This window comes from Acanthochromis polyacanthus, chromosome 8 (assembly GCF_021347895.1).
Source record: "Acanthochromis polyacanthus isolate Apoly-LR-REF ecotype Palm Island chromosome 8, KAUST_Apoly_ChrSc, whole genome shotgun sequence".
In the NCBI taxonomy this organism is placed as follows: domain Eukaryota; kingdom Metazoa; phylum Chordata; class Actinopteri; family Pomacentridae; genus Acanthochromis; species Acanthochromis polyacanthus.
This window is the reverse complement of record NC_067120.1, coordinates 22,944,052-22,971,728: the sequence shown is the minus strand read 5'-3', so window position 1 is coordinate 22,971,728 and position 27,677 is coordinate 22,944,052. Positions and strand designations below refer to the sequence as shown.

Here is a 27,677-nt window from a genome sequence, read left to right as displayed (position 1 = left end):
TTTTCAGATTTCTGCATTCAAATAGATTCCATCCATCCATTCTCTTTACACCGCTTAATCCTCATTAGGGTCCAGGGGGGCTGGAGCCTATCCCAGCTGACTCACAGTGAAGGCAGGGTCACCCAAACAGGTTACCAGTCTGTCGCAGGGCTAGACAGAGACAATCACACTCACATTCACCCAGTTAACCTCAGCATGTTTTTGGACTGTGGGAAGAAGCCAGAATACCTGGAGAAAACCCACGGATGCACAGGGAAAACATGCAAACTCCATGCAGAAAGATCCCAGGCCCAGGCAGGGACATGAACCAGGATCTTCTAGCTGCAAGGAGAAAGTGCTAACCCCCAAGTCACTGTGCAGTCCTCAAATAAATTCAGTGGCAACAAATATAATTTCTCACTGCTTTACAAAAACTGCATAGAATTACCAATCATTCATTGTATTCTGTGGTTTATCCAAAGTGACTGTCTTTTCAAACAGATGCTAATTTTTATTTATGTAGTCCTCTACTGAAAAACTAAAAAATAATTCAATGCACTTTTGCAGGATTTGACCAGAAGCATGAATCTCTGAGGCAGACACCTTACAAACCAGACAAAACACCAGCATATAATAAAAAGCCCCTAGAGGCAAGCGAGGAAATATGTTTTTGTCTTTCTTATTGTGATGAAATGAAAATTAAAAACTTTTTCTCTTAAACAATACATGACTTTACAAACACTGGGCAAACATTTGGGCAAAAAAATAATAAAAACAAGAAAAGCACTCAGAGCGCAGTACTTCACCAAGGTTCCTCAGTCGTATCATTTCTGATGGCTGAAATCTTTAATAAAACATGACCTTGCATTGAACCTAGGCGTGTGTTACACATGTGTATGTTATGTATGGATACCGAATTGCGTGACCTAAATATGTAGACAACAGGAATTGATGGGACTTGGAAATACCCCCACAATTTAATCAACTGTTCCTTGTATCATTTCCGACGATTCACTTGTAGTCACAGTTACAGTGACGCCATGCCACTAACTCGCAATAATACAGTAATCTTTAACAAATCTGTGGACCCAGACTATAAGCTGCATCACTGCCAAAATCTAATCACTTGGTCCTTGTATCATTTCTGACCTTCCCTGAAAATCTCATCCAAATCCGTTTGTCCATTTTTGAGTAATGTTGCGCACAACCAGACAAACGGTGATCGTCACATAACTCTGCTGCGTTCCATGGTGGAGTAATAATTTAAAGGGTTAAATAGTTGCAAGAAATGTTTCACACCTAAGATTCATGAACTAGTTTGGGTGGCCCCAAACTTTTGAACGGTAGTGTATATAGAAACAAAATCAATGTGGGTACAGCAGAAAGCAGGAACATAATTGTATGTGTACATCATGTCACATCCTTCACCACATCCAGTTTTGCAAGAGATCAATAGGAACACTGCAAGAGTCACCTTTATGTACAAGTTAAAAAAAGACAGCGCAACAACGAGTTTTCATCTCACTTTATTTAATAACCTAGACCCCCACCACCAAGGGTTATTGCATAAAAAAAAATTAAATCGTACAAAAACAATCAGTCAGTAAAATGAAGTGAAGCAGAATGTTGCAAACTGGATCGTCCCTCGTTCACAGCTGCAACTACTCCTTGAACGAAGCCGATTACCGGTAGTTTGTACATGTTTAACACTGACATGGGCTCTGCAGTTTGAAACTGAAAAAAAAAAAAACCAACAACGAAAAAAAACCCATCTCGGACATTTTTTAAATTTTGTTTCTTTTACAAGTGACAGCAGACACACTGAAAATTAGCAGAGACAAAACAATGCAGTGTGAATTTAAAGCATACCGTCACTGGTAAAGGAAAACATCTACAGCATTTGCAGTGTACACAAACGTAATAAATAACACTGGATACAGTACCCTGTAAATATATGTACATAGACTTTCAGGGCCAAACAAGGTCAATGCATAGCAAGGCTCCAAAGTACCACCACAGTCCTCTTAAGCTACAGTAAACAGTCTTTTATGTAATTTCACTAGTTCAAATTTTACTGGGAAGTCATTCTGCTGAAACAAATTACCGCCTTGTGATGTGATAACAGAAACATCATGGCAGCATGACTTACCAGCTTGCAAGGGAAATACAATTTCTACTTGATTTGCTATGAAGTTTGTGATGGACTGAACACTGCTGGCCTGCCTCACAGCTACAATCAGGGCTGCTCATGCTAAGGTCACGACTGCTGTGGTCTAATGTTGACGGCTGTGCCTTTAGCCATTTAAGCAGCAGCAGAAGTGCTTTTGACTTCTCGTTTGTTTTCAATCACAGTAGAGGACTGCTTATATATTTAGACCTCTTGGAAAACAGTCAGTCAGGTGCTGGGTTTGATAGTGGTGTAGTGTAAGAGAAGGCAAAGCCTGAGAAAACAGGAGTTGTGCATAAAACAAAAAAAATATTTGAAGCTTTAATTTGTGCACTCACAGACAGCAGTTTAGTCAATGTTGATGTTAGCTAAATGCAAAGGATTATGGACTCAGAATAAACACATCTATATATGCTGAAGACAATGAATACAAAGGCTACTAAAAAAACTGAAAAATGTGGAACCCCACTGGCATTTTAGCACCAGTAAACCCAAACATCAGCACTGTGGAATAGGATACGTGGGATCTGCTTTCTGCAAATGTGTGTTGAAAATTCTCCACTTGTGGAGGGAGCTTAGGAAAATGAAGCACACATGACACCGAGGATGAGCGTGCATCATTGTTCCAGCCAAATAGGCGTTACTCAGGTTAAAGTGATGCCTATGGGCTAGGTTACCAAGAAAAGCAGAGCAGACATCCAAAAAACTCATCTCTAACGAGGCTGTAAGGATGGCAGACGGTTGTGGAGATGTGGGGAGTAATGTGCCGAAGGGAATGAGATAATCACCTCTAGATGGGTTCACAATGAAATCTGGAGATAAAGGCAGCTGCGAGTACGTAGGCCGATGATGTAGTGGCAGGAAGTGCCCAGTGAGATCAATAAAGATTTTCAGACGTTGCCGCAATGGAGCATAAACCTGGTGTTGGTGTAGTGCGGAGGGTTATTTTGCTCTCTGTGTGGTTTATTTTGAGGTGCAAACTCTGCAGATATCATCCTGCCTTGAGGAAATCTGGAGAACACGTCATTTCCTTTAATTGTCCACGATACAATCATTCCGTTTTTAAAAACAATGACACGGGAGTGAGTCACATCTTAGTGAAAAAATAAATCCAGTGATAAACAATGACTACATACGGACAAACAAAACAAGACAAACTACTGCAGATCTACAATATGTGAAATCACATTCAGATTAGGCACACACGCTGGCGTCTACATCTCTCACAAGCTTTAAATAGATTATCCCAAATTGGCTTTGTGCTTATTGTTTCATGTGCAGATCAATAATTCCCTTCTTGACATGATTAGTGTTAAAATGACAGGACCATGCAGAGTGGCCTGTAAACATGTGAATAAATCATAGAAATAAAATGGCAACTGATTAAGAATAGACAATTTTAAGGGGGGAAATGCAGTCTTATTTAGGAGCTTTGAAGAGCTCTACAAAAGTAGTCCAGCTATAAATTACAACAATGTCAATCAGCACTTAATATGCGCTCAATCTCCTCTAGTCTCTTTAAGGCAGCTGCCCTTTTTTCCTCTATATCTTTAATCTCTTTAGTGGACTTACCCTTAGTCCGCTTGTCAGGCGTGCTACTGTCTACAGATTCTGATTGGTCCACACCCACATCTCGGAGGCTTTCTGCAGAGGATTTCCGCACATTATTCTCATCCCCAACAGCATCAGCACCCCTCCCTTCCTCCTCACCCTTGTCCGCACTCTCCTTAGCTCTCTGTGGCTTTTCTTCCTTTGCTGACGTGGCGGCTCCCTCTGTTGAAGTCAGTGGTTGCCCTGCTGCACTCATGGCAGCCATTTTACTTCGCACAATGCTCAAGTGACGACGCACATACTCCTCATTTGGTGCCAGAGCCAGTGTTTCTTCCAGGCAACGCTCGGCCCGCGGCAGGTCACGTTCCTCAAAGTAGACCACGCACAAGTTGTGCTTGCCTTGGACATTTGTGGGGTCCATGCGCAAAATGCGCTCAAAGCAAACTTTAGCACCACGGGTGTCCTTCTTGTGGTTCATGAGGATGTCACCCTTCAGGATGAGGCCCTTAATGTGCTCTGGGTGGTGTCGCAGCAGTTCGTCCAACACAGGCAATGCATCCATCTCACGTTTGGACTGAGAGTAGAGCAATGCCAGGTTAAATAGAGCACTTCGGAAGCCAGCCTGCAAACCAATGGCTTTGCGCATCCACCGCTCAGCTGCTGCATTTTCATTGGCATCCATGGCCAGCATGCCGAGGTTGAAGTAGCCGTTGGCATCATCAGGCTCCTCCTCCACATAGGTGAGGAAACGACGGTTGGCCTCAGGCCAGAACTTTGGCTCACCTGTCACAGAGAACACACACAGTTTTAGCTGACTTTTGCTGTTATAATCAAACACTGATGTTAAACCACATGAGGGCTCCCCATCCACCTACTATGTGCATTTGAGTAGGGCTGAAACAATTCTTTGAGTTATTCGAGTAAATTAATTGCTAATATTCTTTGGGGCAAATATTCTCTGAATCAAGGCTTCGTTTCATCCACTACATACTAGACTCCAGGTCAATAACTGGTAGACCGTGGTACGGATCCAGATTTTATCCTACACAGACCAGTGATGAATAAATTTTGAGGGGATTTAAAATTTGACGGGAGACCTCTATTTTAACCGGAACAGCTTTTCTACTGTTTACGGCATTTAGCAGATCAGAGGACTGATCTACGGAGGCAGTTTAACATAGTCAGCCTTTTTGTGTGAGTCAGCTCGACAAAAGCTAAAACCTCAGTCAGAGTTAACAGGTATGAAGGGGGTTTTTAACTTTCTTTGTTAACTCAGACTTTCTGCTTCAAACTCATCCACACAAATGGGCTTTTAACGCATTATTTAACCCATTTTCTGCACAAAATGAACCAATTGCGAACACATTGTTTTAATGGAGAAAATGAGGAAAATAAAAAATTAGGAGAGCAAAAAGCTGTGACTGGAAATTATGGAAGACAAGAATGTTGAAACAAAACTGTTAAAAGAGCGTAATACACATTTATTTTACTGATCAATGCAGCTGATTGTTTCTAACAGACACAATCACTTTAATTTGTGGCCAAATCATAGTGAAACCAAATTTACTGAATATTCTCTGCAATAAGTACCAGTAGAATAATCCGTTGTCTTATTTATGTTCCATCAGCTGCTGTACCAGCAGTGTAAATGGACCAAACATAAAAACATATTTATGTGATTTCTGCATCAGCAACTAAGTACATGTGGGGTTCCCATGACTTTGAGTTTTAGTACTTAACTAAAAGTCAAAGTTTTTGTTAAACTCTGAGTTTAATGAAAAGTTTTATACACTGCTCAAAAAAATTAAAGGAACACTTTGAAAACGCATCTTATTTCAATATGGGGAAAAAACAAACTGGATATTAGCATTGATATGGACTGTGCTGTGCTGTTGTTCAGAACCTGTCTTCAGTTAACCCTTTAACCCCTTAAGCTTCAGTGTACCGCCGGCGGTACACCTACTAATTTGCATAGGAATTTCAAGAATGTCCGACGGCTGCAAACGCGATTATACAAACACTATACACACGTGGACAAAATTGTTGGTACCCCTCAGTTAAAGAAGGAAAAACCCACAATTCTCACTGAAATCACTTGAAACTCACAAAAGTAACAATAAATTAAAATTTATTGAAAATTAAATAATCAAAATCAGCCATCACTTTTGAATTGTTGATTAACATAATTATTTAAAAAAACAAACTAATGAAATAGGGCTGGACAAAAATGATGGTACCCATAACTTAATATTTTGTTGCACAACCTTTTGAGGCAATCACTGCAATTAAACGATTTCTGTATTTGTCAATGAGCGTTCTGCAGCTGTCAACAGGTATTTTGGCCCACTCCTCATGAGCAAACAGCTCCAGTTGTCTCAGGTTTGATGGGTGTCTTCTCCAAATGGCATGTTTCAGCTCCTTCCACATATGTTCAATGGGATTCAGATCTGGGCTCATAGAAGGCCACTTTAGAATAGTCCAACGCTTTTCTCTCAGCCATTCTTGGGTGTTTTTGGCTGTGTGTTTTGGATCGTTGTCCTGTTGGAAGACCCATGACCTGCGACTGAGACCAAGCTTTCTGACACTAGGCAGCACATTTCTCTCCAGAATGCCTTGATAGTCTTCAGATTTCATCGTACCTTGCACACTTTCAAGACACCCTGTGCCAGATGCAGCAAAGCAGCCCCAAAACATTACTGAGCCTCCTCCATGTTTCACCGTAGGGACAGTGTTCTTTTCTTCGTATGCTTGGTTTTTGAGTCTATGAACATAGAGTTGATGTGCCTTACCAAAAAGCTCCAGTTTGGTCTCATCTGTCCAAAGGACATTCTCCCAGAAGCTTTGTGGCTTGTCAACATGCATTTTTGCAAATTCCAGTCTGGCTTTTTTATGAGTTTTTTCAGCAGTGGTGTCCTCCTTGGTCGTCTCCCATGAAGTCCACTTTGGCTCAAACAACGACGAATGGTGCGATCTGACACTGATGTACCTTGGCCTTGGAGTTCACCTTTAATTTCTTTGGAGGTTGCTCTGGGCTCTTTGGATACAATTCCAACGATCCGTCTCTTCAATTTGTCATCAATTTTCCTCTTGCGGCCACGTCCAGGGAGGTTGGCTACTGTCCCGTGGGTCTTGAACTTCTGAATAATATGAGCCACTGTTGTCACAGGAACTTCAAGCTGTTTAGAGATGGTCTTATAGCCTTTACCTTTAAGATGTTTGTCTATCATTTTTTTTCGGATGTCCTGGGACAATTCTCTCCTTCGCTTTCTGTTGTCCATGTTCAGTGTGGTACACACCTTTTCACCAAACAGCAGGGTGACTACTTGTCTCCCTTTAAATAGGCAGACTGACTGATTATGAGTTTGGAAACACCTGTGATGTCAATTAAATGACACACCTGAGTTAATCATGTCACTCTGGTCAAATAGTTTTCAATCTTTTATAGAGGTACCATCATTTTTGTCCAGGCCTGTTTCATTAGTTTGTTTTTTTAAATAATCATGTTAATCAACAATTCAAAAGTAATGGCTCTTTTTGATTATTTAATTTTCAATAAATTTTTATTTATTGTTACTTTTGTGAGTTTCAAGTGATTTCAGTGAGAATTGTGGGTTTTTCCTTCTTTAACTGAGGGGTACCAACAATTTTGTCCACGTGTGTACGTCGATGGAAAGCTTAGATTCTCATGAATCCGCCGGTATAAACCACTTTCAGATGTGATTACCACAGCGGGTGAAAAAAACACATTTGTCCGACAAAAACGAATATTCATCCATCCGTTCTCTATACACGGCTTCAACGTACACAGCGCGACTCACATTTCCGGGTTCATTATTACACACAGACAAAAAGATTCCACAAAAAACGGCCATAATCCAACCTTTTACATCCAGACGACACAAGCCAGTAAACTATTTTGTCCAAAACATGTCCTGAAGTCGGTATAAAATCCCCGAATCGGTCGTTTTCAAGGAAATGCACCTCGCGATGCCCGTCCAATATTCCCCGTATTTTTCGGAATTTTTTTTATTTAAAAATAGAATATTAGCGATTTTTTTGTACTGAAAACGGCTGGAATTGACTGCAGCTTAATGAATTTAAATGCGTAAAAGTGTGCTGTTTCCATAGTCAATAAAGAAAATCAGTGTGATTGAAAAGAATGAGCTTCAGCAGTAGCAAAAGCAGGAATGTGAAAAATGACGAAAAAAGAACTTGCAGCATGCTTGCAGCCCCGCCCTCTTTCATATCTGTCTGTGCAAAATCAAAAATCGGAAAGAAGGTTATAAAGATCTCACCTCTTCTAACCCACAAAAGGAGCTTACACTGTGAAGCATTTCTCAGAGAGCTTGTACTGGCTGTGGTGCTGCAGTATACTGTAAAATGACTCCTTCAACTTTATTAGTCATTTGAAAGTAGATCAAGCGGCAGAGCCTCGAGAGAAAAACGGCGGCATCAACCAGACCAAAGAAAGCCTGCATGTTCAAATCGGTCAATGAAATGGTCCTGGCAGACTCCCTACTCAACTTCCATGTTTACTTTTTGTAATCTCTAAATAAATAAACAGTGTTGTATTTTATGTTCACATAGCCATGTATAGAACATGATGAGGTTTATATCTGGATGGGGGAAAAATAAACATTTCAGGATTCAAGAGAAAAAAAACAACAGAAAAGAATGTTTTTTAAAAAAACTAATTGGAAGAATCATGCTGTACGAGTTTGACACATGGGACACTTCAAGAGTTTAGTATTATGTTTCAAGATAATATGGTGGGGTAAGTCAACAGTTAGAAACCTCTTGATTGATGAAGTAGCAATAAAAAACCTTTACACCTGCGATGACACATTAATAGACCCTCCAGAAAAACGCAGGCTAAAATCCTTGATTCCGTGGGCTAAAATCCTTGATTAAGCAAATAAATATGCGGGGTTTTTATGCCATTTTATGCGGGGAAATTGCGGAAAGTTGCAAAGTATGCGAATAGTTGTGAAATATGCAAAAAGATCCGAAATATGTAAGAACTGGGGAAAAAAAAGGTGATTCTTCTCCTACATCCTGTTACTAGGTTACCACAAAGTTGTTGTTTTAGTCCTTTGTGTTCAGCAAACCTTTTGCTGTGCTTCGTCCTGGAGAAGTGCTGCAACACGGTTGATTTTCTTCGGTGCTCCAGAACGATGTCGCACGGGATGCAGAAAAGTTTCCCCCCACTTTCGTGCAGTAAATCTGGGTACTGTTTCGCCCGGTGTTAACCCTTCCTGCTAGGCCCCCGAACCGACTGCCGTCTCTCTCGCTCGCGCTGCATTCAGGGTCACTCAGACATCTCGCCCCCCCCCTCTCACACACACACACATGCTGCTCTCTCTTTCCCACTCTCATAACGGAGCCACACACTCTCATAACACCGGTCTCTGGCTGAAATATTCGTAGGTAAATGTGATCTTTGAGCATTCGCCATTCTTGTTTTTCAGCTCTGAGTGCCGCGCTCCGCATCAGCTCGTGCTTCTAGTGTGTGTGTGAATGCGCGAACTGACGACGTCAGGCCGGACGTCACATAAAAACTCACTCACAACTCCATTTATATTGGTTATAGTTTTCTCATTTTATGCGGAAATTGTGAAATCAAGCAGGACCCGCAAATTTCTCTTTTTTTCGTGGAAATGTGAGATTCTTGCGGGAATTATGCGGCCTTTTGGGAAATAATTGACCCCCGCATAATCAGCGGCAATTTGGTGATTAATGCGGGAATTCATGCGATCGCATAATCACGTTTTTCTAGAGGGTCTACATTAAGGCTGACTGGACAGAGTCACTCTGAGGTGAACATGGTACAGAGGGAAAAGAAAAAAACACTCTGTTGCTACCTCAGGTACTCACCTCTTTGTTAATATTGTTTGAACCACCCTACATAAGCCCTAAATAAACATGATGTCCTTGATGTTTTTAGCCTTTACTGTATAGGGCTCTTGGCTTAACTTGCAGCAGGAATGTGCTGTTAGAAAAGCGTCGTTAGATGTAAAAAGCAAAACACACAGGCGGAAGAAGTGAATGTAAACTGCCTAAACCTCCAGTCAAACCTGCTGTAATTATCACTAAACTGATTTTTTTTATTTCCACTGAAGCGATGAAGCGTGACCTGACAGAAACTTGGCCACGAGCAAAAAGGTGGCGCATGTAGGGTTCATTTCCACGGAAAGGACAACTTTTGAAAACCTGGTTACACCCTAAAGGTAAAATCAGGTTATTCCCATTGTTCACATCTACTGTGAACTATCTATCACACAAGTGACAAATGCTCCTTCAATTAACAAGTGGAGCCCTGTGGTTACCCCAGCTGGAGACTAGGGTAGATTATTTACTTGCTCATTGCAGATCTCACTCACCTGACTCCTGCATGAGAAGTGCTGAGTTGAAAAGTGCCAGCTTGTGGCGTGGGTTAAGCTCCAGGGCGTGGTTGAAGTTCTTCAGGGCTTCAGATGGGTCTTTCATCTCTATGTTGACAATGGCCAGGTTGTACCAAAGGTCAGCGTTGGTGCGATCAAGCTCCAAGGCTCGGAGGTAGGCGTCCCGGGCTTCTGTCAGCTTGTTCATCTTCAGGAGCAGCTCCCCTCTGAGTCAATTAAAAAAAAAAAAAAAAAAAAATTAGGAGTCAAAGCATAACAGGATTTTTCCACTGTGGGTGACTTACTGTAAAAATATTCAGCACATAATCCTTTACTGATAGAAATCAACTTCCCATAAACAACAGAAAAGCCAAAAAGGTGACGCAAACAAAAAAGTTTTACCGATAGCTAAACCAATAATCTAGAAACAATGACTAACTTTATTGACAGAATAGAAAGGACAAACAAAAAATGTCTGACAGTATAAAGTCATCGATTCTTAAAAAACGTACTGGTGCTGCAGAAGGAAGAGGGTGTTGAATTTGGGTGCTATTTGGCGTTTTGAGAAGACACATCTGACGGGTACAAAGTTTAAAAAAACAGAAAGAAGAAAGTCTTGCCTGCTGATGTAGGCTTGTTTGAAGTCTGGTCTCATGCTGATTGCTTGTCGGTAGAGCTGGTCGGCCTCCTCCAGCCGTGAGTCGTTGGCCCGGATCAGATTAGCCAAGTTTATGTAAACATTCAGATGGTTTGGGGCCACACGTGTCGCATACTTCTTACCAGGAATGACCTGATGAGGAACCAACAGACAAGTCTCACTGCTTTTGTAACATCTGAGCAATGAAGTGAATTAAAAGGAGTGGATGAAAATCTGTCTCGTCATAGTGGGACAAATACAATCACTGTTTTGAGAGATTAGTCTGTAGTGCAGATTCTATTTTTGGTTGCCGATTCAATTTGGGCTCAGTGTCCCAGTTATGGGTAATGTGCGTCGTAACTAATCCTCCTAACTATCACTGCTTTCATTCTAGATGCAGTCTTGCCTGTGGTGGCAGCTGGTAACAACCAGGAACAGCTGGACGCTGAAGTCAGCTGCAGTTGCTAAGTTGGCAAATGGACTGATGAAGAGGATTGTGTTAAGCAAGAAACTGTTACTCGTTAGCTGAAGTCTAGCAGGAAGATTTCCAACTTGAATTCCAATGGGTGCATGCCAAAACTAGCCCAGAGTTGGAGTCACTTCTTGTTATCACTCTGGGGTGTGCCATGACATATGCACGCAAGCACGTCCACAAATCAAACCAGAGTCAAACAAACAAACAACCACATCAAAATGAACTTCAGTTGGGTGATGAGACTCTCTGGAGAAAGGTACAAAAAACAATACTGAGCAATACTGAGTCCTGCAAAGACGGAATTTTATGGTTATTATTACACTACGGTTCAATAGTTTGGGGTCACTTAGAAATGCCCTTATTTTTGAAAGGAAACAATTTTTTTCAATGAAGATAACATTAAATGAATCAGAAATATAGCCTAGACACTGAATGTGGTAAATGACTCTCCTAGCTGGAATTTTTAATGATTAATGATTTTTAATGGTATATCGCCACAGGGGTACAGAGGCCCATTTCCAGCAACCATCACTCCTGTGTTATAATGTTACATTGTGTTAGCTAATGGTGTTGAAAGGCTAATTGATGATTAGAAAACCTTTGTGCAATTATGTTAGCATATGAATAAAATTGTGAGTTTTCATTGAAAACATGAACTTGTCTGGGTGACCCCATATTTTTGAACAGTAGTGTATATAAGCATTTTTTTAAAGTAACTAACGTAATTAATATGTCTGGGACTTTAATGTGTCAATTACGATTAATCACAGAAAAAAACCCACAATTAATCGTACCTTTCTCAGTTCCCTATTTTCTGGCACACTGGTAACACTGATGCACATTCCAGCCCAACAGGCGGCCGTAATGAACCTAAAGTCCGTTTGCTAGCCGCGAAGAAGATAATCAATCAATCAAATTTTATTTATAAAGCACTTTCCAACAGCCAAAAGGAGCACAAGGTGCTTAACAGAGTAAAATAAAATAAATAAGTAAAAACATTTAAGAAACACACAAGCGTCAAACGCTACACGGAACAAGTGCGTTTTCAGACGACATTTAAAAACATTTAATTCCAAGATACACCGCATGCACTGAGTGAATTAGTGCAGAAACATCGACCCAGCTTGACGGCTCGGCCACAAATTTTTTCTTTTTTTCTGAAAACTGTTCAGCAAAAAGTTTTTCTGAAAGCATCTGAGGTGAGAAATAGGCTGCTGGATCTGTCCTCATTGAAGTTCAATGCTGGCTAGTTTACACATAAACGAACCTCGATTCAGTCGTCAACCAAAATTTATTTGAATTGAAAAACTTTACTTGGAGTGACAAATATTGATATTTGACAAAAATGTTTAAATCGCAATTAATTAATTACAAAGCCTGCAAATAATTAATTTTTTCAATCGCATCCCAATACTAGTAACAACTGTTTGCTGCATTTACTTTAATACTAGATTCATGATTTGATTAAATGGCTCTTATTTTTGTGTGTAGCAGGATCTGCCTCCATCATGAACTGTGCCAACAAAAAACCTGCACAACATGACAACATGAAAAATAAGTGTACAGAGCAAAGCAAAAAAGCACAGAGGTGTGTCAGCCGGTGTGATAAATGAAGATGTTTCCCTCTGAACTTTCCCATAGCTCAGTGTATTGTGCTTCAAAAATCTTCGGACTGTACAAAAAATGATGACATACCTGTGGCATGAGGGATTTGGCAACCAAGTAAGCATCTTCTGCTTCCTTGGATTTATTCAAGTTCTTATAGGTTCTTCCAACATTCATGTGAGCCCCAATGTCATCTGCAGGAACATTGGACAAAGAATGAGAAAGGGAGCAGAGGAAAATGACCTGGCCTGTTTATTAAGATATTTTCACACATTTTATTAATTCACCATCTACTCTATTCATCCTGCCATTCACTATACCTGCTTTATAACATAGATTGTCAAAATGGATTATTTCAACTAATATTAGGTATTAGTAATGATAAATAAAACAAAAACAGTGTAAGAGGAAAAATATGCCTAATTTTAAGAAGTCTAGAAGTAAAATAAATCATTCTGGGAACTAGCAGGGAAAGTGAATCACTGAAAGAGGTCAGTGCGGACAAGCAGAACAAGCTTGGTGATTTGCATAGCAGGAAATCCTCACTGGGTTAATGTGTTTAGACTGTTAATCTTGGGGAAACACTCATGGGTGGTGAACCAGCAAAAGTGCAGATGTCTCAGCTGATGGCAAGCTTCCTGAAAGCTAGGGCATGAAGTGTGACTGAAAAACTGGAAGAGGTCAAAGCTGCCATAACTGTACATGTTATTTGTTGTAAATGAAGATGAAGGTAGGTTTGTTTGATTGCATCAAGGACATTTTAGAGTTTAATTAATCGACTCATAAAACAACAGGATTCCACAGGAAAACTAGCCGTGAGGGAAACTATTACTGATCATGTTCAAAGCAACCTTTGTTATTCTGTGTTTTTTCTACAGCACAGACAGTTAAAAAAGGGCAGAAACACTACATTAAACAATTTACAATACAATACTTTTGCAATTTTCAGGTGAGAGTATTTCAGAGACCACATGACATTGTTTTTCAGTGCTTGTGTTTTTACTTCTGCAAGCTTCCTTGTGTTGCTTTGTAAATTTGCAGGAAAAAAAAATCTGCTGCGCTTCCAACCATGATTTATGGTAAATGGTCTGATTTATATAGCGCTTTACTATACCTGAGAGGCACCCAAAGCGCTTTACAAGATATGTCCCATTCACACACATTCACACACTGGTGGCGGAAGCTGCCATGCAAGGCGCTAACCACGACCCATCAGGAGCAATTAGGGGTTAGGTGTCTTGCTCAGGGACATGAGCGCGACGGGCCGAGGATCGAACCGGCAACCCTCTGGTTGCAAGACAGCGACTCTACCCACTGAGACATGCCGCCCCCATTTACCAAAAAACAAACAAATCCTTTCAGGATATAAGAAACACGGAAAAATACCACTGGTGAACACCAGCAGACCATGACTGGGGGAATGAGAAAAAAAAAAACATACAAGAATTCACTTTAGGGCTGAAACGATTCCTCGAGTTAATCGAGTAATTCAATAACTAAAATTCCTCAATGAAAAATTGGAGGATTTGTTTAATCCACTACATCCTAGATCCCAGGTCACTAACTAGACTTCATCCTATACCAGGGGTCGGCAACCCGCGGCTCCGGAGCCGCATGCGGCTCTTTCATCCCTCTGTTGCGGCTCCCTGTAGCTTTGGAAAATAAATAATCAGCAGGCTATTTAATTAAAATTTGTTTTATTTTAGATTGTTAATTTTTTAAATTTAACTGTAAATTTGAAGATTATGGTGATCTTGTAGCATCAAAATAAAACGTCTTAATTTTTGTCTGTCAAAATATGCGTTCCAGCCTGTGATGTAATGAGTGTTTTGTGTAGAAGAACTCCATAACCCAGCATGCCACGGGGGCAGAACCAGGAAGTGGCCGGACATCGAGTCACGTGTAGATCGGCTGGATGCAAGAGACACGCCAGTACATATTAAGTATTGTTGTGGTCATAATAAAAGTTAAAAGACCAGCAAGCACGCCTCGCTCAGTATCTACTCTTTGATATGTCAGATTAATATGACGTTACTCGCGAGAGCACGGATCGATGTCATGTCCAGCTCCAGGCAGCAGGTCAGAGAGTCAGAGGAGTGTCGTCTTGGAAAATAGGGCAGCGACTTACTGGAGAAAAGTTATTAGCTTAAGATAAATAGATAAATAGATTTTACAAGTTAAATAGACATTCATTCGCAAATGATTGATTTCCCGCTAACATTACGTAACATATGAGGTCTAGGAGCAAAATGACATTAACCAAGTAAGATACATATAGGACACAATAAAAAAATGAATCTATCTAATTAGAGGCTTTGTAATTAATTAATCACGACTGATTAACAAGGGCATAGAGGTAAAAAAGTGATATATGCCAAAAGGATTTTGCAGCTCCCGCTGTTTTCTTTTCTGTGGGAAACGGGTCGAAATGGCTCTTTGAGTGTTAAAGGTTGCCGACCCCTGTCCTATACAGACTCAGCCCTACAATCATTAAATTACAAGGGGATTATAAATTTGATGGGACGCTTTTATTTTAACCGGCACAGCTTTTCAAGTGTTTATGGCATCAAGCAGATATATACTATATAGTACGTTACACCTATACTATATATGTACAATACACTGCGGATATCAACCTGTCTTCCACCAGGAACAGCCTGTTGACTTCCACTTGTGAAGCTGTAACGTGTATGTCAATCACGGAATCTGATTACTCGATAAGTCGCCAGAATAATCAACAGAATACTCAAATACTAAAACAATTGATAGCTGCAGCCCTAATTCGCTTGATAACTAAACTAATTTTAAAACTATACAGTCAAATCAGAGCTTTTAAGAGTTTACAAAAAACAAAGAGAAAAGTTTGTCCAAGAAGTATTCTACAGCACAACTATAGTTTCTGGTGATCTGAAGCCAATATGATGGCCTCATCTGCATGTACCTTTTAGAAATGCTTTAAAAAAAACAATAACAGATCACAGATATGAAAGAAAATCAGCACTACCACACTCAGGGTATCTCACTAATAAACAAAACATTATGTGAGGTCTCACACTATTAGTTTTCATTAACAAATATACCCCATTTTTTGTACAGGTCCAATACCATAATGTTATTTAGAGACAAATGGAAAAAGTGATTTATGAATGCCTGATTTCAGTTTCTCACCTGGTTGGACGCGAGTGGCCTGGAGAAAATACTGCAGTGCCTTTGCATAATTGCTTTGGTTCTCCAAAGCATGGCCGACATTATTCCACAACTTGGCATTGTTCTTGTTAACCTGAAGCGACAGACAATTTAAAAAAGCATGTCAATCAATTTGTTCCGGTTCATTGTAAGCTATAAAAACTGGTTAACCACCATCTAAAGTGTTGAGCTGTCTGTCTGATCAAGACTTTTATTACAAGGTGATAAAAGACAACCGCTTTTTCTCGCTTACCTTCAGGGCAGATGTGAACAGGGTATATTCTGACTCCCAGTCCCAGTTCCTGTTAAATGTTTTCACTGCATGCGTAGTTATTAGCACGCCAATCATCAACCAGGAAATCTTCTTCAAATGTCTACAATTGCAAATGCAAAGAGTTCAAAATTATATTGATTAGGGAACACAATAAAACAAACATTTCAAATGTTTCAGGGGCTGATAATTTTGTAAGGATTATGAAGGTGTAGTGTTATTTTTATCAATAGCTCAGCTCACATTTTTTTAGATAATAAATGCTAAACTGTAGCTATTCAAAATTGGAGTAATCCATATCTTTACACTAATAGTTTCCTCCATCTAAAAAAACGTGTCAGTGTTAGAAATAGCTTTTTTCGCTGTGTCTCTGAGGCACCAAGGTGTGAGTAATGCATTCTGCCTGTGTAGCATATCAGCGGACTACGTATTGTCAGGACGGATTCTTGGATTGTTATTGAGGAACCACGCAGAAGCAATGAAGACTCGAACTCAAGAATATCCGTTTAAGAATATTTACTAAGCATTGGATAATCAAAAATGCATGCATGCAGATTCTCGTTTGATCTAGCTGACAGCAGTTGGCTAATCTAGGACAATTTCTGCATGCAGCTGTTCACAAAGATGAGAATGCCTGTCTATAAAGACAGATTCATATAATTTTATCTTTATTTCTAGTTTGAGATCCTCATAGATTAATATATAATTTCTATGCTCGTGTTTCTCATCAACATTATTTGTTAGTTTTCGTTCTCTAAGGTTAATTATGATCTAATACTTTTATCCTTTGTTCAGAGTTTAACATACTCTTTGTCTGAGCCTCCTGACCTTTCATTGCCCTGAGCGTGTACGTGACAGGTACAACTGCAACTCCGGTCCCCTCTGGCCCCCTTCTCACAAAATGTTTCATTAGCTTGACGGATGTCTACCTTCATCTTTGAACTGTTGGCCTTTATTCATATCTTCGCTTGATGAGTGAGTTACGTGAGATGAGGAAAGGATGAGATGTGGGGTAACTTTCCCCAAGTCTTCTAGCTAAAGGACGTGTGTAGCTGCAAGACTTTTAGCTGAAGAGAGTGCGAAGCATTTATCTTGGGTTCCTTTAGGCGAGATGCCAAAGCTTAAACAATGCATTCATAAGCACACTAGTAATATACTTGAGTATATGATTAATATAGGTTGTAAGAACACTAATATAAGATTGATTATATGATTAAATGATGATTAAATGAGTTATAACTAATGAGAGTAATTCTAAATTAAAATGTGAGGTAGAAAGGGAGAAATGAATATTCCCCACAGTATCTTTACATCACTTTGGCCAAGCACTCACCCTTTATGCGAGACGATCTTGAATCCATGTGCAACAAGCACACAGAAGCCCATACTGGGCACGTAAAGGACCCTCTCGGCCACGACAAAACCCACAGGGAAGAAGAGGTTGGATGCCGGAATGAAAGGAAGGACAATCAAAGAAAGGGCCTGAGGGAGACAGACAATAAAGATGACTTCAGTTTGTTGAAATAAAGTTCAGAGATCTTTCTAAAGAAAAAACAATGGGCATCAAAGATGAAAAAATGGTGAAGGAAAAAAAAGAAGATGCCACCTCCTTAAAAGGTTAGTCATGATAAGTAACTTCATGCCAAATCCGTTGATGTTGTCTCAGCGGTTAAATAATATCTGACGAAACAGTCGTTTTTTGGTCTTTTTTTTTTTTTACACATGGCATCATTGGGGCTGCACTGTTGAGTGATGGTTAGCACTTTCGCCTTGCAGCAAGAAGATCACCGGTTCAAATCCCAGGGTGGGCCTGGGATCTTTCTGCATGGAGTTTGCATGTTCTCCCTGTGCATGTGTGGGTTTTCTCTGGGTACTCCAGCTTCCTCCCACAGTCCAAAAAATATGCTGAGGTTAATTGGTTCCTCTAAATTGTCCATAGGTGTGAATGTGAGTGTGATTGTTTGTCTGTATATGTAGCCCTGTGACAGACTGGCGACCTGTCCAGGGTGTCCCCTGCCTTCGCCCGAGTCAGCTGAGATAGGCTCCAGCACCCCCCGCGACCCTAGTGAGGATAAAGTGGTGTATAGAGAATGAATGGATGGATGGATGGATGGATGGATGGCATCATTGAAATAAAAAAAAAGCAAACCATGTTCTTTGTTGATTCTTAAAATGAAAAGTAGTACAACACTGACAGACAACTTTACTAAATCTTGAAATGTGTATGTTGGCACATGCAAAAGTCTCAGAATTTCATTGGCACTAATTTGACTTGTTAAGAAGCTCAGGAATTGTAATTAGAAATCATGTTAGCTGATGGCATTCACAGAGCATAACAGATCTTCTGACTCTTCAGACCTTGTGACAACATTTAACAACCACGGATTCCTCTGAGCAACTATTGAAAATTAAAAGTGAACTGATGTCTACAAAGACATATAAAACGATACCAAACTGCCTCCAGCTAAAAAAAACTGTACCGTCTACAATGTCTTTATGAAATGATAAGGACATAATACAGATCACATGTTTGCTGGGAAGAAAGGCAAAGCAAAACCCTTTTATGACCAAACACCGTTAGCTGATACAGCAGTGGTGGTGGTGCACTGTTCCATTCTGCAGTTTTGAAATGTCCGCACAAAGAATAAATTGCTGGATGCAGAGGTTGTATTTACTACTTTTCCTTTAAAAAAAATCAACAGCTTATACAATCTGCTAAAAACTGTTCAATTTCCTACAACGCACATCAAATGCTTCATTATGTACCACTACATTGTCTGACGGTATACTGCAGTTTAAAGCAAGGTATCTGTGGCTTAGAAAACTTTTAATGTTGTACACTAACAATTGCATACATATGGTAGAGTTAAAATGATTAGCTTGCTTTTGGACTAGCTGGGCAGATGAGCGGCGGCAGGTGTTAGCTGACCAGCTAGTGGGGGAGACCGGGGGAGAGCAGCCGGCGGACCCGCAGAGTCAAAAATGACAGCTCTGGTGGCTTGGTGCTTTCCTTTTTTTTTTTTTTTTTTGGGCGCAGACCAGTGAGGCGGCAATTTCGGCAAAATTGTAGTGAGGCGGTGGCCTACACCAGCGAGGCGACCCGCCTCGTCGGTCATATAGGAGGGGAAACACTGTGATACAAGGAACAACTGATTAAATTGTGGGGGTGTTTCTGAGTCTCATCAGTTCCCGTTGCCAGTTAAATATTTGGGTCACACGATTCAGTATCCGTACATGATGTATACATGCATAACACACGTCTATGCTCAGAGCAAAGTCATTTTGTTTGTGAGCACATCTATATTAAATGGTCACATTCTATGTTGCCGTGATTTCTGATCATCAATATCTAATAAACAAATGCTGCATTTCTGACAATGCCATATGGGGGAATGAACAGCCTTGGCGGAGTACTGCGCTCTCTGAGTGCTTTTGTAGTTATTGATGCTATGTTTGGATTATTGATTGGGCAAAAGAAACAACCTACAGATGCCTCTTTGTGCTCTTGTATTTATTTTTCTAATGACTAAACAATTATTTAATAGGTAATAATGAGCAGTCTAATTTCTTGTGTGCATCTATCCTGACCAACCAGAAGCCACCAAGGTGAAAAAAGGAAGCGGGGCTCCCCGGGGACAGCGTTTATCTTAAACTAATAGGGTCTTCATGTGAGACAGCTGGCAGCCATGTAATGATGCTAAGTAGGTTGATGTGGTATGCTATTGTTATGTGTTATGCAACATATTCCAAAATGCTCTTAGCAAAACAAATAAGAACTGCAAAGGTCAAAATTTAGTTTACTTTGTGCTCCTCTTTCTTAACTAAAGCTTAGAGCAGCACTGTGAGGAAGTTTACTGACCTTCAAGTACGAGAGCTATGGGACTGTTGCACAACAGATGCTAATTTGTATCTATGTCTCACACTGAACAATCACCACCAGTTCATTCCTTTAAAACTCATACGAAAGTGAATCTCACTAGAAACTAGTACTGTGCCTCTTTAAACTGCTTGTAGCTTTTTAAATGTCACAACTAACCACTTATCAAGATGGGTAATCAAAAGACTAACATTAAAACCCAAATTAGCTGATGTCATGTTAGGTATAAATGGCACCGTGGAGAGATAGGGTTAATCTTCTCTGTACAGGGCTTTGAGTACAACGTGGTCTAGGGCTGCACCTTACTTATGATATTAGCAATTATTGTAATGCTTACTGCAGATTATTCCATTAGATTCACAGCTAATCAATGACTTGCTTAAAATAAAGGTCCATTTCAGCAATGTCACATATGTTGATCCAATGTCTAAGTAGGACAAAGCATCACTATCTGATATATTTACTATACTAGTTTATGGTAAAGCTGGGAATTCTGTCATCAGTATTGATTCTGTTTTAGTTACTCATACAACAATGTAATCTAGCAAAGTTTAAGAACAAGGATGAAGGATAAAATAACTATCTTTTATGGCTGCATACAATAGCTGTTTCTCATAAAGCTGGTAATTATGTCCTTTTGTTTTGATTAGTTTTCTCACACAGCAATGAAGTAAATATAACTACAAATACATTAATAATAATAATAATAACTACAGCTTGATGAACAAGAAAAGCACTCACAGAGCGCAGTACTCCACCAAGACTGCTCGGTCCTTGTATGATGTCTGACAGATAAGTCCTGATGAGTCCGCAGCGGTGGATTTGCAGTAGGATCGCAATATTGTGATCGTCAGCAGGCAGCTGGCGAAGTGTTCACTTGTTGTCAGAGTTACAGTGACGCCGTGCCGCTCTCTCGCAATGATACAGAAATCTTTAAGAAATTTGTGGATTCTGCCACATCACTGCCAAAATCTAATCACTTGGTCCTTCTGTCATTTCTGACTTTCCCTTAAAATTTCATTCAAATTCGTTGGTCCGTTTTTGAGTAATGTTGCTCATGGACAGAAAGACAGATTAACAGACAAACATATTTTACCTCTAGATTATGTGCTGTGACTTTAACATAAGTGGTATTGTGCAGCAATATTGCTGTTGCATATTGAGCCGGGCATTGTGTATTTACAAACAGTTCAAGGCCTTATTGTTTTCTTGCAAGCAAAGAGGATACATTTGGTTGGCTATGTGTCACACTAGCATTACTGTATCGTGTTTTATCTTCCCATAATGTCCTCTGACAACTCAGTCTGAACTCCAGACTTTGCTGAACACATCAACTGTGACCATACAGAGTGGAGTACAACAGTTTGAAGCCACACTGACGATCTGTCATATGTTCATGTAAATCTGAGAATAACTAAAGAGGATACGGATTCAATTAACATAAAATATGCTCACACCCATATGTTTAAGTCGACCAATGGTAAGACATAAACATTGGCCCCAAATTTGCTTATTTCAGACAATAAAGCCGTATGAGCCGTTATAACGAAGCCGCAATTGCGAAGCCGCAATTACGAAGCTCTTATCGGGGTCGCGTACCGGCCGAAATTCAATATGGTGAACACCCACGACAATGCGACCTCGCAAGACTTGATCGATATTTTTATGGATTAGGTGGTTTTAGTATATGTTTTAGTATACGTACTTCTCCAGAAACATGGCCTTGTAAGGGTTAAAGGACAAACAGCATGTTAGCTGCTTTTTAGCAGGAGAAACAAGGTCAAACATGTAGGGTGGGCTGAGATATAACAGCATTTCACAATTAAGGATGAAAAAAACAATAAATCTTCCTAATTACTGATAAATCCTAGCACTGTTGCTAACTCCTCAGTAAGGAAAGTCGCTGCTGGCTGTCCTAAAAGTCGCTAGAAGTCGCTAAATGACGTCATCGCCTAATTTGCATATTTCCCAGTTTGCATGTAATTGTAATCAACGTTGTAGGAGAGACGAATAACATTGTGGAAGAGACCAAAAAGTGAATATACAACACACCTCTATGTACTAGAGGCTAAATGCTGTGGTTTATTTTAGCATGACATTAACAGTAACATTTTCGATTATATGGCTCCCTAAGTCTGGATGGGATCTGTAGTGACTGTGCATGCGCGATTCATCTGTCGTCTGGTCGCGGAGTGATGTGGGTCTCCCCCTCCCCTCACTGGGTCTGCTGCGGGGTTACTGGACTGACAGCCTGTGCTCTGGGAGGGGGAGAAGCTCACAGCAGCACCTGCTGCTTGTTGAAAACAGTAACTGCAGAATGAGCCGAGTTTTCCTATCAGTCTCCAAAACGGCAGAAAAGTCGCTAGATTTGTCGCTAGTCGCTTTTGACAAAAAAAAGTCGCTAGGAGCTTTGAAAAGTCGCTAGATTTAGTGAGAAAATCGCTAAGTTGGCAACACTGAATCCTAGACTGTGGAGAGAGAATGATACTGCACTACTCTGGACACCTGCACCAAATGCACCCTGACCAAAAAAAAAAAAAAAAAGCAATTGGTCAGGTTACACAAAATGCATCCTGACCAATGAAGTGTTACTTTTCCTTGGCAACACTTCAATTTTCTGAAACATGCCAAACCTCTCAGTCACACCTTTGTGGAGAGGGCTTCATATTGCAGAGCGAGCAGTCTTAGGTTTTTGGACTCAATGGTATATTATATAAAAGTGGCTTTGCTAAATAAACTTTCTCTCACCATGATGACAGTCTTGGCAGAGCTGTGTCTGTAGCGTAGACTATGGTAAGCAAGCAGGCCCAGAAAGGTGTAGAACACAAGGGTGGCCAGGTTACGAAGGTCTAAAAGTGACTCCACAAGAGGGATGGTGCCCATAGTCCAGTCGCAGCAGAGCTCTGAAGGATTCAGGAGAAGCCATGCGTTCACAGGAAGCAGGTAGTTGAAAGTCAGCTGTCTAGCAGGAGTGGGGCTGACAGCTGCCGGGTTATCAAATCTACAAGAGAAAATGAAGAAAAAGTAATTATTGTGTCCAATAAAGTATTGGGTGGGTAGAGTAACTGAGGATAAAAACATCTGGAATATAACGGTAGAGCAATAATGAGGAAGAAAATAAGAACTAATAGAATAAACCTTCATAGAGCAAAATAGGGCTAATAAAATAGAACTCTCCATACACCAGGCAAAATGAGGAGTTTCTATAAAGAACATCATGTTGAACCAACATTTATACCAATTTGCTCTTAGGTCAGAGAACAGCAAGGCATTTACCTTTAAGCCATAATCTCTTTAGTCACTGAAGAGCAACTGCATCACCTGGCTCACAAAGAAATGCTGTAATCCTGATCTTGTGAGGTTATTATCGTCTATGTTTTCATGATGTCAGGTAGACATCCGACAGGTAGAAAGGTAACCACTGTGTACTGTGCAGTCATTATTGGCTCATCTACAATAAGCCTAATGACATGAACAAGATTGTGGCGTACTGGTGTAAGACATGTTTACACATAGTGTCTGTACCATTTGCAACGGCTAAGGCTTATAGCACTACAACCTAATCCCTGACTTTATTCAGAAGCAGAAGTGTTCATGGCACAGATGAACCATTCAAGCTTTTTTTTAAAAAATAAATAAATAAATAAAACAGTGAAAATATTTTTACAAAAACAGCCAGAAATTACTTGCTTCTCTTTGCAATAACAACAAGATTACCAGTAAGTTAAACATAGAAAAAAGGGCCCCACATTTTGTTCACATTATTATTCTGCTCTAGGATAGCTTGTTCGTGTAGCTTGTTTGACTGTGTGAATACACAGTCAATGTATTCCAGGTTTAGTGAAGACTGTGGCTTCAGTGTTCAGCCAAAATAGTGACAGGTGGAATTGTTGAGATGGCGCATCTGTATGCAGCAAGCGCTGTCGTTAAACTAGATAATTGAATGAAGTCAACAACTGTGATTGGTTTAAAGAAATACAAACAAGTATAGTTTCTTTTTCCCTACAGCAGAAAGATGTGTGGTGCAGCCACACCATTGTGTTTTACAGAATGGGCAAGCTAGTGAAACTACTTTTGCACTGGCTTAATTTTTCAGCCCTGAGGATTGCCACTTAGTCTAAAAGGTAAAAGGCGTAAAAGGTTAACCCTGAGTTACATTAATGCTGTGTATTCCACATTGAAAAGGGTAACCGATTTGATCTGGTTAATCAAAGGTGTAGGTCTAAGTATGTAGGGAAACATTTCCAAACAGATCTGTAATATGGCATAGACAGGAAAAGCTGAACAACTTTGAAATTTAAAAATGTAACACCACTAACTTCTAAATTATTAAGTAACATAGCAGTGAAACTGTTGGAGAAGAGATTGAACATGATTAAAAGATGCAATATCCCTAGTATGTACACTACCTTTCAAAAGTTTGGGGTCACGCAGACAATTTCATGTTTTCCATGAAAACTCACACTTGTATTCATGTGCTAACATAATTGCACAAGCGTTTTCTATCATCAGTTAGCCTTATAATACCATTACCTAACACAATGTAGCATTAGAACACAGGAGTGATGTTGCTGAAAATGTTCCTCTGTACCTCTATGTAGATATTCCATTAAAAATCAGCCGTTTCCAGCTAGAATAGTCATTTACTGCAATAACAATGTTTAGACTGGATTTCTGATTCATTTAATCTTATCTTCATTGAAAAAAATGCTTTTCTTTCAAAAATAAGGACATTTGTCAGTGATCCCAAAATTTTTGAATGGCAGTGTAGTTATAACCATACCCATTTACCTAAAAAGTTTCAGACTGCTTTTTTCAGCAGAAGAAACAGCCATGTCACACTGCACACATCACTCAGAAGTCTTTGAGGAACATGACAGAGATCAAGATGATTTGGCCTCCATATTCCCCAGATCTTAATCTGATCGCTCATCTGTGTAAAATGCTGGAAAAACAAGTCAGATCCAAGGAGGCCCCAACTTCCGGGATTTAAAGGATCTGTTAATGCCTTGTTGACTGATGCCATGAGGTACTTACAGAGGTCTTCGTCTAGACCTCGATGGGCCAGAGCTGTTTTGGTGGCACAAAAGGGATCTACGTACACAATACTAGAAAAGTGGTTTTGCTGTTATCGCTCATCAGTGTAAGCATTTCCCATGAATATTTCCAATGTTGACAAACGGAATGTTTTTTGGTTGACTGAAAAGCTAGTACTGACCCATTGTAGCTGAAGTATTTTCTTGTAGGGGGCTTTTGTATACATATCTAGCAGCCTTTGAAAATAGCCTGATGGCACTCTTGACCGCTTTCCCTGCGAAATTCCTTTAGTTGCAAGATGTCTGAAGGGTTTACTGCACCTACTGCCTGTTTCAAACTCCACAACATTTTAATAGGATAGAATTGTGGGCTAGGCCATTCCATAAACCCTTTCTTCTTTATGAGCCATTCCTTCATGGATTTGCAAGTATGCTTAGGATCACTATTGTGCTGAAAGGTTCGCTTCAGGTTCAGCTTCACTTTTCAGACAGATGGCCTCACATTATATTTAAGCACCGTTACTAACTTGTGGAGAGCCATCTAGTTGAGGGGGGCTATGGGAATGGCAACAGGAAGCGTCTTCATTTTTCTGTTTATAGATCTTACAAAACACAATAAAGAGTATCAAGGACTTGCTTGTTCAAATGTTTCCATGTCTACTACGTTCTTTTCATAACCAACTACTACAAACTGTGTAAATTATGCATTAACACAAGTTTTACTTTTTCATTTTTTTTAGATTTCATGTAAGACAAGATACCCCAATGACGTGTATATATATATATATATATATATATATATATATATATATATATAGCTAGACCGCTCACTGGCCGCTGAGAGGCAGCAAATAGGAGCTGACTTCCGGTAGTGGCAAGACGGGGATTTCAGATTGGAACATCAGCACGGTATGTGACTTTGTGTTTTGTGATTTACCAAGGTACAGTAAACTTCTGTGTTGGAATCAAGTCACAGTGCTTGAAATACATTGAGAACACCAGGCCAGGAGGCCCTAGACCAGCACTGGCAGGGTTTTTCAGTGACTGCAGCTGAGTAGACTCTCCTCAGGAGAGCGTTCAGTTTGCTTCCATGCTCATGGCTCGCCATTCCCCCTGTGCCTGTGGTCTCACTCTGACCTGGTGACAAGGCTATTTTTGTCATCAGAAAATATGTGTTAATGAACTAGAAATCTGTTTGAGAAGGTGAACAGCACAGCATGATCATATCTGACACTGACAAGTGCATACGTCACTGCATAGCACTTACCAGTTACCACTTCTGCTAGCTCCTTCAATGCACCTGTTTTGTGATTCCTTCTCTGGAATGTAAGTGAAAGGAAACGTGCTGACACTCACCTTGCAATCATCACATCATGAACCTGTTAATTTAAGTGTCTCTGTTGTTATGGTTTCAGGTGGATGTGGCTAATATCTGACCATGGTGAAATCGTGTGCTGCCATCTCCTGCATCAGTCGATTTGAGCGTGGCTGTCATAAGCCTCAAATTTGCTCTGATTCTTTGTTTGCAAACAGAAACTCCTTCTGACCTTGGCTTGAGTGCCGCACTCAGCCAGTTTAGCTGAATCACTAACTGTACGGTGTAAGCTGGTGTGACTATCAGTATTTAATGACAGTCACAGTGCATCATTGTCTATGGATGTATTATAGTATGCCACACATTTCAGGTTTCCCAAGCAGTCCAAGGACAGCACACAGAGATCAATGGATACAGGCCATCAGTAGAGAAGCGGTAGGGACCAAGAGGAGATGGATACCAGGGGATCATAATCATGTATGCAGCAACCATTTCAGGGAGGAGGACTTCATCCTCTCAAAACATGCGCAACACAAGCTTCTCAGACCAGGGGCTGTACCATCCCTCAATTTGGGGAAACCAGAGAAAAAGGTTATGTTCCTTAATTGTTAATGGTTGGTCATTATTTCAATTTAGTACTTGTCTTTTCTTGTCAACTTTACTAAAACAGTTCTGTTTAGAAATCAGTGACAAAGGTGTGCACATGCAGTGCTATTAAAAAAGTCACAAAGAGGACAAGTTTAACCTATGACTACAAAATTTGCCATGCATATGTCAGTGTGAACAAAAATGTCTTTTGGAGTCATGTTCTAAACGGCAGCCGGCGGACCCGCAGAGTTAAAAATGACAGCTCCGGTGGCTTGGTGCTTTCTGTTTTTTTTTTTTTTTTGGGCGTGGACCAGTGAGGCGGCAATTTCGGCAAAATTGTAGTGAGGCGGTGGCCTATACCAGCGAGGCGGCCCGCCTCGTCGGTCATATAGGAGGGAAAACACTGTATATACAACACGCATTTAGGTTGAATATTTATGAAAATTGAAAATTAAATTCAAAGGGTGTGGCCAGAGGGGCTGACTGAACTTTGATGGTTCATCATGAAGCATGATGTGCTGTATAAATGCCGTCTACATACTGCAATCTGCCTGAAAGTTTATGTGATTGATCACAGTCCTGCAGTGATGACATCCATATGCCAATGTGC

At 40.2% G+C, this 27,677-nt stretch overlaps 1 protein-coding gene across 1 annotated transcript in view; it reads right to left on the bottom strand.

Annotated features, from left to right (window-relative positions):
- Positions 1-1,489: 1,489 nt before the first annotated feature.
- Positions 1,490-27,677, bottom strand: part of tmtc3 (transmembrane O-mannosyltransferase targeting cadherins 3) — a 39,494-nt gene continuing 13,306 nt past the window's right edge. The window contains exons 7-14 of the mRNA XM_022209052.2: positions 22,877-23,129; positions 17,585-17,733; positions 16,234-16,354; positions 15,963-16,074; positions 12,885-12,988; positions 10,698-10,867; positions 10,078-10,304; positions 1,490-4,480 (exon numbers count right to left, since the gene is read on the bottom strand). Coding sequence (XP_022064744.1) covers positions 3,624-4,480; positions 10,078-10,304; positions 10,698-10,867; positions 12,885-12,988; positions 15,963-16,074; positions 16,234-16,354; positions 17,585-17,733; positions 22,877-23,129 — 1,993 coding nt within the window. The 3' untranslated portion in view covers positions 1,490-3,623. The remainder of the gene's footprint in view (positions 4,481-10,077; positions 10,305-10,697; positions 10,868-12,884; positions 12,989-15,962; positions 16,075-16,233; positions 16,355-17,584; positions 17,734-22,876; positions 23,130-27,677) is intronic.